Source organism: Aphelocoma coerulescens, chromosome 2 (genome assembly GCF_041296385.1).
Source record: "Aphelocoma coerulescens isolate FSJ_1873_10779 chromosome 2, UR_Acoe_1.0, whole genome shotgun sequence".
NCBI classification, from domain to species: domain Eukaryota; kingdom Metazoa; phylum Chordata; class Aves; order Passeriformes; family Corvidae; genus Aphelocoma; species Aphelocoma coerulescens.
The window spans coordinates 119,837,863-119,852,662 of NC_091015.1; the positions used below are offsets into that span (position 1 = coordinate 119,837,863).

Here is a 14,800-nt window from a genome sequence, read left to right on the forward strand (position 1 = left end):
AAGCTGTAACAAGGGAGGTTTAAGTTGGGTATTATAAATAAAAAATTCTTCACTGAAAGAGTGATTGGGCACTGGAATTGTTTGCCCAGGAAGGTGGAGGAGTCATTGTCCCTGGACGTGGCACCCAGTGCCATGGTTTAGTTTATGAGGTGTTAGGTTATAGGTCGAACTTGATGCTCTCAAAGGTGTTTTCCAGCCTAGTTCATTCTGTGTCTGCGGAAAGGCTCTTCACCCAGAGGGTGTTTGAGCACTGGAACAGCCTCTCCAGGGAAGTGGTCACAGCACGAAGCCTGCCAGAGTTCAAGAAGCGTTTGGACAGTGATCGGAAGGCGCATAACGAGATTTCTGGACTGTCTGTGCAGGGACAGGAGGTGAACTCGAAGATCCTTGTGGATCTCTTCTAAAACACGACACTGTGATTCCGCGGAAGGCGCCTGAGGGCTCCGCGGGCAGGGGCGGCAGCGCAGCCTCGCCACCGGAGCAGCCGCCCCGCCGCCACTGCGGCCCCAGCCCCTCGCCCGGCGCCGGCCCCGCGCCTGCGCGCTCTCTCGGCGGCGCCTGCGCACTGGGGCGCGGGGCAGGCGCCGCCGCTTTCGGAGCGTTTGCGGGCGCGGAGCGGCTGCGGCATCACCGAGTTCGCGCCTCCGCGGGCACCGGGCGCTCCCGGCTGCTCCCGCAGGTGCGCCGAGGCAACACCAAGCTGCCCGGGAAGGGGTGGGCGGGTAGGCAGTTGGGTAGGTAGGTAGGTAGGTAGGTACATACATACATACGTAGGTAGGAAGGTAGGGGAGAGTCGGCTGGGTCCCGCTGCCTCCTCATCGTCATGGCCGGCTCGGAGCAGCGGGAGGACGGGGAAGCGCCGCTGCCCATCGAGGATTCGGAATTGGCGCTGGCCGGCATCAACATGCTGCTGAACAACGGCTTCCGCGAGTCCGACCAGCTCTTCAAGAAATACAGGTCAGTCCCGGCCGCCCCTCCGCCGCCCGCTCCCCGGGCCCCTTCCCGCGGCGCGGCCCCTCCGCCCCCGGGGGCGGGAGGTGAGCGGGCGGCGGGGCCCTGGCGCGGGCAGCCTCGCCCTGCCCGGTCCCTCGGAGCGGAGAGGGTCGGTGCTGCCGGTCGCTGCCTCGGTCAGCGCTCTCATGGGGAAGGGATACGCGTGTTTCACAGAATCACAGAATGGATCAGGTTGGAAGGGACCGCAGTGGGTCATCTGGTCCAACCACCCAGCTCAAGCAGGTACATCCTAGAGCACATGGCACAGGGTAGTCCCCCGACCGTTCTTGACTATGTCCGGTGAGGGGGACTCCCCAAGTGCTCTGAGCAATCTCTTCCTGTGCAGGGTCACCCACACAGTAAAGAATTTCTTCCTCACGTTCAGGTGGAACTTCTGTGCATCAGTTGCTGCCCGTTGTCTCTTGTTTTCTTGCTTGGTACTACCGAGAAGAGCCTGGCTCCATCCTCTTGACACCCCCGTTTAGGTATTTATACACACTGATGAGGTCCCCTCTCATCTCTTCTCGAGGCTGAACAGGCCCAACTCCCTCAGCCTTTCCTCATAAGAGATGTTCCAGTCCCTCAGTCATCCTCATTGCTCTCTGTTGGACCCGCTTCAGGAGCTCCATAGCTCCTTTGTACTCAGGAACATAGAACTGGACACAGCACTTCAGATGTGACTTCACCAGGGCTGAGGGGCAGGATCCCACTCCTCAGCCTCTGGCAATGCTCTCCCTGATGCATTCCAGGATTCTGTTGGCCTTCTTGGCCACAAGGGCTCGGGGGTGGTATGTGGTGTGCTGTCGTGGGGGTGTCTGGCGCCCTGTTGGAGGGGCAGAGAAGGGCTGAGCAGGGGTCCCTCGGTAGCACTGGCTGCCTTTGGCTGTCGTGTATGTGTAAACACACACGTGTGGCTGGAGATGTGTCCTGGGGGGTTTTCGCTCCAGTGCTCGTGTGTGGTCTGATGTGGTCTTCAGCCTGCAAAATGGATAGCAACGAAAGGTCTGTGAGTGCTGCTGTGATTATCTGTGGGCTGTAAGATTATGTTCATAATCCCCACATACATCGTGTCTAGGTTTCTGCGTTAAGTAGGCATCTGGTAGGAATGGCATTAGTGCAGCTGTGTAAGTCAGGCTTAAAGAAAAGGTTGCCCCTACCTGTCCTTGCTTCTTTTCTTAGGACTAATGTCTTCCACTCAAGCTTGAGCTGCTCTAATTGCGCATACGTTCTAAATAATTAATCTGCACTATAATGCTGTTTGTCTGTATGATTAAAAAAGACTTTGGTTGACTTAAAATAGAACTTCATAGTGATGGTGTACTTATGCATTTAAATCTTGTTTACAGAAAGGAGGGTTGGAAGTAGAGTGCAGGGAGTAAGACAGATTAAGAACATTCCCCTTCATAATCACAATGGAATAACAACTTTATTGTGTACATGCAACAAGTTAATATTAAATGTGTCATTTTGTCTCTAGTATATACTGCTGTGTAACGCAAAGTACTGTTGTGTAGAACTAACTGGAATATTGCAGGTGTCAAGCAACGTCCAATTCTGCATTCCTCACATGCATAAGCATGAAGTCCAGCTCTTAACCCACCACTGCCAAGACCACCACTTAACCCTGTCTGTAATTGCCATGTCTATGCCATGTGAAGTTGTACCCTATGAGTTACTTCTTGAGTATTTCTTTCTTTTGAAGGCCTCAGTTGTTCTGTGTATCTAAGGAACCTGTTGGTTTTGGTTGCTTGCTTTTGTGTTGTGTAATTTTTTTAAGGTGCCAGTTAAGGAACACTCAGTGAGGTTTCCTCTCCTCCACTTCTGCTTGTGCTCTGCCATTGCTTTCTCTCAGTAGTGTGAATCTGGAAGTAGTCTAGGAATTCTAAATATGTGATGCTTCTTACATTTTAAAGTAGTGCTAGGGAATAAAATTGTTAAGATTCCTGTTCTCAAAATGCAGTTTAATCCTCCCTTGAAAGGGTGAATAATTCCTTCTGCAAACTGTTCTCTTGGTAATCTAGAAGGTTTTATCTTAAATGCAGAAACTTGCCAATCTTTTTTGCCAGGTGCAAAAAAGATTGGCAAGTTTTCTTTGTTTGATTTTATCAAGAAGTGCCTCTGAGTTTAGTGTACTTTTTTGATCCTGGCTTTTAAACACCACCTGCAAGGAGTAAATAGCAGTCCCTTCCTAAGATTAATAGTTTGTGGTTCATAAATTGATAGTTGCTGTCTCGGGCTGGAGATTTTCTCAGTCATTTAAAAACTTTGTCCTTCATCCTGAAATTCGTAGCAGGCTTCCTCTTGCTGTGAACTAATAAACCCTTATTGAATTGCAGATTGTTGAAAATTTGCATTTCATATAGGAGAGAAGATACAGCAATGTATGCTCAACTTCCTATAAACCTGAATTCTGGAGACACGTGCAGTGAGGTCCACTTGTTTTTTCCTAATAGTATTTGGTTCTATGCTTGTCTTGAATGTGTTCTTTTTGCAAGGACTTAAGCATCATATGTTTCTTTGCATGCAGTCTTAATGAGTATGTTTTTGTAGGTGTGTGCTTGGAATTATGAAATAGAACCCATCCTAAATGAGGCTGGTAAGCCGAATGAGGAGGGTTTAGAAGCTCGCCATAATTTAATATAGATGTTTGTGATTTGTGGTATTAGAGGTCAAAGATGTCTGATGGAATGCAGCTTTTTTTAACTTGATGTGAGTGTGTGTTGTCTGTATTTCAAGTGACCTTTCTTGTAGAAAGTGTTAATTCTAAACTGCTGCCTATGCAGGTAGTTCAGCTGTTTCAGAAGCTTAACAGTTATTAATGAATTGTAGAAGTGAAGAATGGAGATACTTAGCAGAACTTCCGTTTCGGTAGCCACATCACTTAACTACTTAAAACCATTTCTTAGAAACTACGGGTTTTGATTCTGCTTTTTGTTACTTCAATTTTTAATTCATTTGCCTCCTGAAAGATCTTGTGAAGAATTCAAATCAATGCTTCTGTCTTTATGGGACAGTAGGCAACCTTGTCTCCAAAACTGGCAGGATGTATTTTTGTTTGCTCTTCTGCATTTTTGCATCTTCCAGAATGGCGACCTGAGCCTAAAATCAGTTATATTTGAAAGCTGGCCATAATGCAGTCCTTGAGGAAACCAGGGCTGGAATTGCAGCTGTGTTTCATTTGTATATCCACACCAGTGAAGTCTTGCCTATGTGCCACAGAACCATTATGTCTGTACATAATGGACGTGGGAGAGTGGTATTTTGTCTTCCAGTGGTTAGAGCTTGTATATATAGAATATATATTCTATAGAGAATCTGATGAAGTCAGATGAATATTCAGTTGTGTGCCAGATACAACATGTAGTTGGAACTGCATTAACTATCACACTAAAGCACTTAAAGACTTGTCAGGTGTTGTTTGGGAGTATTTTTGTTATTATACTTGAGGGAAGATAGTAGGATTTGAAGAACCATCTACATGTAGCATCTAGATCTGCATATGCTTTTTCACGAGTTTATTTTTTTTAGAAGTCCAGATCCTCTACTTACTAGCGGTGACAACATTCTGAACATGAATCAAATACCAATGGATGTGATATTTTCATAGATCTGTACAAGATAGCGCCACTGTCTTTAATGCTTGTAGCCTTGTTAGGTTCCCTCAGTGCTAACTCATATTTGAAACTGTCAGATACCAATCTTTCTATTCAGCTTGAACAATGCTGACTCCATCCTAATTCTCATGAGTTTAAACTTTTGAGTACCTGTGGAAGCTGCAAGAGAGATGGAGGTTAACCAAGGACATAGGCAGTGGAGAGGGAGCCCTCAGGCAGCCGGATGGTATTGCTTTGGAGAACCCCCTGACACTAGCAGGAAAGCTGGAACTGGAGTTTTCTTTTTCCCCTTGTAGCTTTGTGGATTTCTAAGTATATAAGAAGGAAAGAAACTGTCAAAAGAACTCTTTTTTTGCTGATTCTTCACTTCTTAAGAGCATTTGCAATTCAAAAATTATTTAAAAACTTCCTCCAGCTAAGAGGAGGGAAGACTGTGTTAAATAAAACCAGGAGTTTTTCGCTGAGTGTTGACTCAGAACGTAAATTGTTGAATCACAGAAATCCTGAGTTAGAAGGGACCCCTCAGGATCAATGAGTTCAACTCCTGGCCCTGCACAGGACAACTCCAAGAATCACACCATGTGCCTGTGGTCATTGTCCAAACGCTTCTTAAACTCTGGCAGGCTTCGTGCTGTGACCAATTCCCTGGGGAGCCTGTTCCTGTGCTCACACACCCTCTGGGTGAAAAACCTTTTCCCATCCTAAACCTCCCCTGACACAGCTTCATGCCATTCCCTTGAATCCTGTCACTGGATGTGAGAGAGGTCAGTGCCTGCCCCTCCTCTTCCCCTCACAAGGAAGTTGTAGGCTGCAGTGAGGTCTCCTCTCTGTCTCCTCCAGCCTGGACGAGCCAAGTGACCTCAACCACTCTTCATATGGCTTCCTCTCAAGGCCCTTCACCACTTTGTGGCCCTCCATTGGATGCTCTCTGATGGCTTTGCATCTTTCTTATATTTTGGTGCCTAAAACTGCACACAGGGCACGAGGTGAGGCCGCCCCTGTGCTTTGACTGGATGACAACTCTGTGCCTGATACACCCCAGGACACGTGGTTCGCCCTCCTGGCTGCCAGGGCATAAATAATGAGATCAGGGCTATTATCTCACAAGAAATCCAACAGTCTTCTGTCTCCTACTAAAGGAACATTTGACTCTGCATGAATGACTCTAACATCTGAGAAGGCTTGGTAAAGTTTCCAGCTTCGATCTGAATGGAAAGAGAAATGGTACAAGATGACAAGTAAAATGTATAAAATAAGGTCATATCCACAGAAGAAATTGAAGATTATATAGACAAATGTGATTCTAAGACAAAATGTGTAAAGATTTAAACAATGGAGCCAGTGTAGAAAGCCATGCTGTACAACCTGCTGGGGTAAAGCAGAACATGGAGAAAAATTGGAAGCCGGAGCAAATGAGAAAAAAGCTTACTATGGTTGCTTAAAAAACCTAAATTTAAAGTTGATGTGTTACATTATGTGTATTAACAGACACACAAACTTAGTAATGGAGCAGAATTCCATTATGGATAGCCATTTGAACCTCATATTACCAATTTAAAATGCTGTCTGTGGCTCAAAATACTTTTCACCCAAATGCATGTTGAGACAAGGTGACATTAAGCCAGCATTGATCAGTAGGTAGATTATGGCCCATGTGTGGGCTGTCTAATCACTGCTGAAATTCTTGCTTATGTGGCTGAGCAAAGGAACCAGAAGAGCAAAAATTAAGTGATTTAGGAGATGCTGCAGTAGCTTCTCTAAAGATAAGGCCAGCAGAGCGGGAGGTGACGTCATCTGGTTGGGCGAAGGATGATAACATCTGGATTGGCGGTGTGAGAATAAATCCTGAGTGCCCTGCTAGCAACTCGATTGTTGTTTGCTTTTGTTTGTGCAGTGATAGGCAGAGGAGCTGCTGCTAGGTGGATGTATAGAAAGGGGAGTTATTTACAAGGGAAGTGATTTTTAGTAGCAGTATTCTCAATGTGTACCTCAGTGAGGTAAGATTTCATTTCTCAAGGCTGTCAGAGTAATAGGAATAGTGATGCACAAAGAACCAGCATCAGTTTTCCAGCTATGTGGATTGATTAGAAATATTTGAAGCATTCTGCAGTTTAAATCTTCTAAGAGCTGGGTGCACAGAGATGATCACATTGAGTGTGATACTTAGTTTTGTGGCCTTCACGACAGAGACAGGTGGTGTTGCTAGAAGAAGTGGTAGAAAGGATGGAAGGAGGTTGAGAGATCTGTTTGTCATATGGAGCAGTGTCTGGTGGCTAGAAGTCCAAGGGACGATGACAGAAAGCTAAACTGAAATCTGGGTTTATAACTCAGAGGTTAGAAGTCAGATTTGGTGGAGATGGCAGAAGAGGTGTGATAGTAAGCAGATCTTACTTTAACACCAAACAAATGAACTCTGTGAATGATACAAATTCTGTAAAGACTTTTTACTCTTGTTAGTGCACCCACTCTTTGATCAGCTGTTTCTAGTAAAATACTTCAGGCTGTTGTGATAGGATAGAGAAGTTTTTGTTTTAAATTACTTCAGGAGATGTTAACTCTGAGTTGTTAAAGAAGTTATATGATGTCAGTTAAGCTGCCATAGTTTGTTGTGGAAAGTAATTTTGGTCAGGTTGGAGAAAAAGGTTTTGCTAAAGTCCCCAATTCTTACAGATTAAGAGAGTGCAAGTGGAGAGTTAGTACAGATCTGCTGATAGGTTATAACTGGCTTATCTCTCACCTTTGTGACTAGTTTTCAAAGTAAAGATGCAATTGAAAATACTTCTCCTAATCTCCAGTGTTTTGATGCTGTGCATCGTTCACAGTTAGGGCAAAACAATCTCCCATTAATTTGCAGAAGGACAAAACAAATTGGATAAAAACTGGGTAGAACAGGGCCACAGAATTATTTTTATATTCCTGAATTTCTCTTTTAGTTGTGTATTTCTAGTGAAAATAGAAATGTATGCTGAGGGTTCATTTAACAAAACAAATTTGGGCTGATTATGAAATGTAAACTAAACCTAGATCTGATATTTGCAGTTCTCAGTGTGATTTAATACTGTAATGCTTCCATGACACTTCTATTACCATGGGTATTCCATATACCAGTACTGGATGAGGGGTGTACTTATGTGCATCTGTCATGTTTGTAGTCTCACAAACAATTTTTAGAGCACATTTTAGAATAATCTGTGATGGAATAATGGCCAAAGGATTTGTATGTTGTTGCAGGAAATTCCTTACCTTTCTATTTACATATTTTTCTGCCTTGTTTTAAAATACTCAATTGCTCCTTCTATATTTATCTGTGAATTTAGATGATTATGTCATTTTGTTTTATTCTCCCACTTTGTGGACAAAGTTAATTTGTTTTGTTTCAACTGGAGCATCACTCTCAGCATGATGACTGGAATTGTAGTGGACTGTGGTTAAAGTAGAAATGCCTAGAAAAAGAGTGAGGAAATGTTGTCAAGTTAATTACGTTACTCTAAATTTAAACCTGAGCTAGGTCGTAGTAGCTTTAGAAGCCAATGTTAAGAAGTGAAATGCTGCCCTGGAAATAGCTGTAGAAATGAAAGAAAATACAATGAAGTAATTGATATTTTTGTTTTCTGTGTGCTTCAGTTCTGATGTATTTTTTATTGTGAAACTGGGCTGTATTATCTCAGCATTATTAAACCAAGGCTTGAAGCCTCTGAATGTTATCATCGTGTGTGAAAATGGGGCATAGCAAACACCTTTCTTCTGAAAGCAAGTTAATACCTTAAAGATATGCTGTGAAATGAGGCAAATCAATCGGGGTTTATTGGGAGAAGCGATGTCTTGTGTAATGCTGGCTTATATGTCTGGAAGAAAGTTCTAGTTCAGTACTCTTAAGTTTTTGACTTTAGTTACACATGCCAACTTCATTGATACGTGGGAACCTTTTACTGTGGAATCTTGCAGTAATGGTGTTAATAACATAGTTTCTTATAAAAAAGATACTTCCTAAGTCATAGTTTCCTAGGTGAAGTGCAGACTGTGTTTTAAAAATGTCTGGAGACTGGTTTCCTTTTTTTCCTTTCATCTTTGAGCTAATTAAAAGTCTTGCGATTTTTCTTTACTTAATGGAGGTTACTGCTTTCAAAGTTGTGATGACAGCTTGGGCAGTGCAGTGTCCCAGTGTTAACTTGTATTCGGTTCTGTAGCTCCCGTCACCGTTGATGTGGCCCTTGGTTTGCTGTTAGTATCTTCTCATGTCCTGCCTCATTTTTTGGTTTCCTAACAACTTTAGAGTCTGTCAGAAGGATGAAAAGTCATGTCTGAAGCTGAAGGTCACTTACAAGGAGCTTGAGCTTTTTGTGGGGTTGTGTTTTTCCCAGAAACCTAGTGTCATCATTATTCACACCTCAGTTTTTATTGGGACAGTACTGTGCCATTGCAAACTTTCTTCCTAGCTCTCAAGGGAAAGACAGCCTTGAACTGTTGAAAAATTTATCAGTTAACATAATACAATGACTGAGCACATAACATGGTTGTTGTTTAAAATTGTATTTTAAACACTGAAATTACCTTACTAAATGATCTTCCATAAAGCTGCAATTATAGTCTCTACCCTGTGACTATGTAGGAATGTGCTAGAAGTGTTCCTTATTTTCTTTAGTGATGATACAAACTCTGTGTGAGGAACTCCTACAGTAAAGTTTTCATGTTTTGATTGCCAAACTCCATGGTCTCAGCAGAAGCATCTCCCAGACATAGGATAATATTATGCATCGTGTTTTCTTGCTTCAGGGTCCTTTTGTGCTACAGCCCATATGTGCTGTAATGGCAGTGCTTTTTATAGATTGAGTGACTGAAAGTTAGAAAGAACTGATCTGTGACATTTACCTCATGTTATAGCTGCTGATAATTTCAGAATGGAATAATGATGTGGCTCTTGATTTTTTTGTTGTTGTTTCATATTTGATCATGGGGGATGAATTGGGAACAAAAGTAGCAGTGAGTGTCAAGAGTGCAAGTGTGGAAGCAGTTTTGAAACATCAGTTGAAAAAGATAAGTATGTACTTGGGGAAGAACTTAGCTGTACTCAGACAAATATGTTAGACTATTTGGGCAAATTTTCATTGCTTCAGTTTATTTTGTAGTCTTTAAAGACCAGTTGGCTCTCAACTGTAGTTAGCTGCCTCAGTTTTTAACATTATTTTAACATTTTTTAACTCCCCAGAGCTGCTTGCGTTCTGCGTATGTAGGTCTGATGAAACGCAAAAATGAAACATTTGGTTTATTTCTGAGCTTCCTCGAAATATGATGTAAATGCAGCTTCATACTGAAGGACATAAAAATGATCTGAGTGATGTTGTGCTGATCTGTTCTGCTGTTTTAGATCAGTTGGGTGTTGATAATGCAGGCGTGACCTTGAAACGTGTGGTGAAGGTTGTGCTGGGAGTATGGTGGTAGGACTGGCTGCTGAATGGTCCCACAAGCCTCATGAGTTGAAAAAGGGTTTATGAGGGAGCCACGTGCCCTCTGCAGCAGGAGTTGATGCTGGAAGTGCCAGCTGCAGCAAGTGCAATTTGCGTGGCTGATGGCTGCTGCCCTGTGTAACACAGCTGCTGGGAGAGCACAGTCCAGGTACTGAGTAGCAGAGACACTTACTGGCAGCTACTCTTTGCTGCCAGCTAACAAAGGGGGAAGCACCCAACCTATTTTGCCTTTGGGAAAAAATAATGAAAAAATATGACAAGTTGTATTGATCTTACATTTAGGTGAATACCCAGAATTGAGCAATGTATATAAAAAGGGAAGGTTTTTTCCTGTTACAACATGCTTTGTTTGTCTTCCCTGTTTTTCCTTCTCATTGTTCTTGTTCATGGCCTCGCTTTTAGGTATTTATGCTAAATCAAAGGGAGAAAAGGTGTGTGGGGGGGAAACCTTGCTGACTACTTCTTTTTAAATAAAAACGCAAACAGCCAAACTCTACTCTTGTTTTATATGATGCAGGTTCACTACTGGAAATTTGTGTTGTAGCAATATACTTCTTTCTCTATGTTTTTCAAGTACCTATGCTGTTTTAAAACTCTGCTTTAATATAATGCTTGTAGAATAAAGTTGAAAACAAATTAAGTGCTTTACGGTAGCACTGTATGTTTCTGTAGCCTAAATTATACTTCTTAAATCCTGGAGGTCTGGCAGCCCACCACTGAGCAACGTGAATCAATGGTACCACTGAGGTCCTGACATTGTAATGTTTTTTTTTTTTCAAGAGCCTTCTATGTGGCATTACTGTAGCCTCATGGTCTGTGTGACTACAGCACACAGCTTGAAACCTGTCTGATGCATTATCAAAGTTTTGGTTGCTTGAATGTTTTGGTCTAGCTGTGATTTCACCCTTTGGGAATAGCCCTGTGAAGAGAAAAGGTGAAGCATCTTAAAGCTGTTCCTCACAGTGTAGTTAGAGATGGATTCTGAGCTTGAAACAAAACAGATACAAAACCATAAGCCTTGTAAGAACCTTGTATTACAACAACTTCATTATGTAGTAGATGCATTTTTTTAGTGGGTAGCTTAACTTAAATTCATAGAAGCAGATGGAAATGGGAATCTTTTAATAGAGCCAGGGAACATTTCTCTGTGTCATGGGTTAGAAAGCATACCAAACCACTACACTCTGCTAGGACAAAATCATAGTGATGGATCACAAGAGGGGAGTAGAATTGGCAGGTTTTTAATTTTCTGTAGCTTTTTCTTTTGACCTGAACTGAAGGCATTTTGATGGCAGTGATTTCTCTTAAAATATCTGTATCTTAATACCTGAAAAATTATTTTTTTAAGATACATTCAATATAGTAAAAGATATGAAGCTTTTGGTTTTCTGTTTCCATTATGTCTTGCAGATATCTTTGTAACTTGATACAAAAAAACCCACCAAGATTTATTTACAAACATGCAAACTAAACCCAAGAAATTCTATATGGATCTGTATTACAGGAAATATGTGCAAATATAGTGTTGTAGTGCTGGGTTTGGTTTAGCAAGCTGCAGCTTTCCCTGGGAGCTCAGCGGGGCTGCTCAGGGCAGGGCAGCCATTCCGCCCTCCCGCAGTCCATTTCAGACGGCTCCGCGCTCTTGCTCCGGTGGCTGTCAGCTCTACAGCACAGTGACGGCAAAGGAGGCGAGAAGGGACCCTCCATGAGGGTTCCAGAGGACCATCACTGTTTCATCATGTCCCGGTGATCCCCAGAGGCAGAGGGACTCGTGGTTGGGGAGCAAGGGGGTTTTGTCAGATCGTAGGGGCGGTACATGGGCGGAGCTGGGGAGAGCCCGAGGGAGTGGCCAGGACTTGGGGCAAGGGAAAGTGAGGGGTAACAATATGGGATAAGAAAAGCAGTGGGTATATAGACCACCACGATATAGTAACTATTTTTTGTTTTCTTTACAGAAACCATAGCCCATTAATGAGTTTTGGAGCCAGTTTTGTCAGTTTTTTGGTGAGTAAATGGGAGCACAGAGTATACATCTTGTGGGGTTCATGGTTGTACGTGCATGCACATGTTCATAATACTCTAAATTTGTTTCTTTTTCTGAGACTAATTTTTTCCAAATTTTTAGATTAAACATAGCTGGAGAACAAGACATTATGCTGTGTAAAGCTTGTTTACTCATGTGGTTTAAATAGAAAGTAAAGGCTCTGCGATTCAGCTCCTTAAATATATTAAATATTTATGTGTTCCATTAAAAGACCCATAATAAAAAGTTCTCTTAAGTGAGCAGTGGAGTTATTTATTTATTTATTTGATTAAAATAAAACTCATGAATGTCTGTTTTTCTGGTAACTTTTGCTCTTGAAGCTTTCTCCGTCCATACTTCTGAGTGAAAGTTGTTAATTCAATACTTTCACGTTGCTTCCATTTTGGATAGATGAGAACTGAGAGTACTGATTGACTAAAAAGCCACAATGAACACGTTAGGTTTGTTAAAGGCTTTTTTTTGTATATAACGTATTAAAAATGATAATGCCATGTATAAAAACTGAGCAGGTGTATTAGAAAGTGTTTGGATCTTGTTTTTTAGACTGTCCTTATTCTGACTTTGCTGCTTCATCTTAGATCTCACCAGAAATTATCTATGGTAATACTCTTTTGAAAGAATTTATTATAATATGTCAGAAATACGTGATTTATGAATGAAATAAATATGAATTCTCTCTAGTATGCAAGATGGAAAAATACACTGGTTAGGAAAACTCCTGGGGCCTATGCTTCCTTTTAAGTCAGTGGCAGGGAGAAAGGAAAGAGAATCTCTCAGGTTTGCTTATCTGAATTGATGAACCAGTGCAACACCACAGTGCAGCATCAGAGGATCTTGAAAGTATCTTGCTTAGCTGCTGTTCTAAATATAGCAGCAGCACTTGGTGTGCCTGTGTCATTCAGAGCTTTTGTTTAATAAGCTCCAAGAAAAGAAGTTACTTGTCCTGATTTTTTTTTTTTTCGGTTGGTTCAGCAGTAGTTGGAGTCAGATGTGGTTTCTTTTTCTTCTTACCTATGTAGGGACTGTGGCTATTATTTTGAAGAATTTAATAGCTGTTGGTTGTTACTGACTTTGGAGGCCTGTTATTTACATGGATGAATTACATAAAAGCAGATACCTGCACAGATGCAAATCATGCCTTACATAACAAAAATTGGAAATTAATTTATAGGGATTTTTCTTCTGCTTAAAGTAGTGTGACAGTAGATTCAGTTTGACTGTATATGAAGCTGTAAGATGGAGGTTAGCACTTAGTGTGTTCTGAGTTGATTTGTCTTGAAATTTCGGGAAAGTACTCAATTCTCTAGTTTGGTGTTTCTGTGTTAGAAAGATTGGTACTGATGTGTGTGTATTAATACTTCAGTTTAAAAAGGCTTTATTGTCAAGCTTTTATGAAAAATTTTACTATCCCGCAGCTTTTGTAGAAATAAAAGTATTTGTGATTTTTAACATTCAAATGTGTTTGGTTTTTGATAGAATGCCATGATGACATTTGAAGAGGAGAAAATGCAAGTGGCATGTGATGACTTAAAAGCTACAGAAAAACTTTGTGAAAGTGAAGAAGCTGGAGTTATAGAAACAATCAAGAATAAAATTAAAAAGAATGTAAGAACATAATTTATGTATTGAACAAATTTTTCTGGAAAGTTCCCTTCTGTCCTCTTTGTATCTTAAATAGATGGTTCTTGGTATGTGAAGAGCAGTTGAGATAAATTTGGAAATTAAGTCAAATATTTTGGTTGAATTTCCTAATAGTTCTAAAATACTCAGTTGCAGGTGAGTAAAGTGTCTTCTAAAGCATCAGGTTGTGTTGATGTTAGTAATTGTTTTCTGAATATGTAAAATTTGTGTCCTACTAAAATTATTTCAGGAAGCTTGTAGCCTGTCTAATTCAGGCTAACTTTAATTCATCCATGCTCTAGTAATGTTCAAAAGTTGTGACGTTGAGGCTGCAGGCTGCTATGAGCCAGGCATATTCCTAGGGAATTTTCCTTCCTTTTTTAGATTTTTCATTCTAAATAATAAAGGAGGAATAAAGCATGGAGATTCAGAACAAGTTGAAGTAGTTGTATAGAAGCATCCAGTGAGCAGCCTGCCTAGTGTGACACAGCAGAACCGCAGCAGAAAAAGAAGCCATTTCTCTTCAGTTTTTAGTTTGCCTGGTAAAAAGTGTTGAACCTGTTGTTCTTAACTCTCTGCTCTTGAGGCACTGTATTTTCCCTGCCACTTGTCATGTGCCCTTTTCTATGCTCTTCCTGTCTAAAATATTTTAATTACATGTCTTATGCATTTCGTAATAATTAAATGAAATTTAAGTCTGTTCTGACTGGAAAAATAACTGATAGTATATGTGTAAAATTTCTCTGTTAAGTAGGATTTTGATTGTGATGATCTGTCTGAGAAATTTTAGCATAGTTTTGAAATTCAAAATGCTGAGTTAATTTAGTAGCAATACTACCACTTGCAGTTAAAATTGGGTTTTTTACTTTTCCAGATTTAGACAAGTATTGTGTATTATCTTTGTTAATAATTTCCTGTTCTCTGTGTTTCTATATTCCAAACAGGTTGATGGACGAAAATCCACTCTATCCATGATAGATCGTCTACAAAGACAAATTATTGTAGCAGACTGTCAGGTCTACTTGGCTGTGCTCTCGTTTGTAAAACAAGAGTTATCAGGTGTG

At 41.3% G+C, this 14,800-nt stretch overlaps 1 protein-coding gene across 1 annotated transcript in view; it reads left to right on the plus strand.

Moving 5' to 3' along the window:
• Positions 1-601: 601 nt before the first annotated feature.
• Positions 602-14,800, plus strand: part of TTC39C (tetratricopeptide repeat domain 39C) — a 40,072-nt gene continuing 25,873 nt past the window's right edge. Inside the window, exons 1-4 of the mRNA XM_069004623.1 lie at positions 602-957; positions 12,028-12,076; positions 13,593-13,721; positions 14,681-14,795. Coding sequence (XP_068860724.1) covers positions 824-957; positions 12,028-12,076; positions 13,593-13,721; positions 14,681-14,795 — 427 coding nt within the window. The 5' untranslated portion in view covers positions 602-823. The remainder of the gene's footprint in view (positions 958-12,027; positions 12,077-13,592; positions 13,722-14,680; positions 14,796-14,800) is intronic.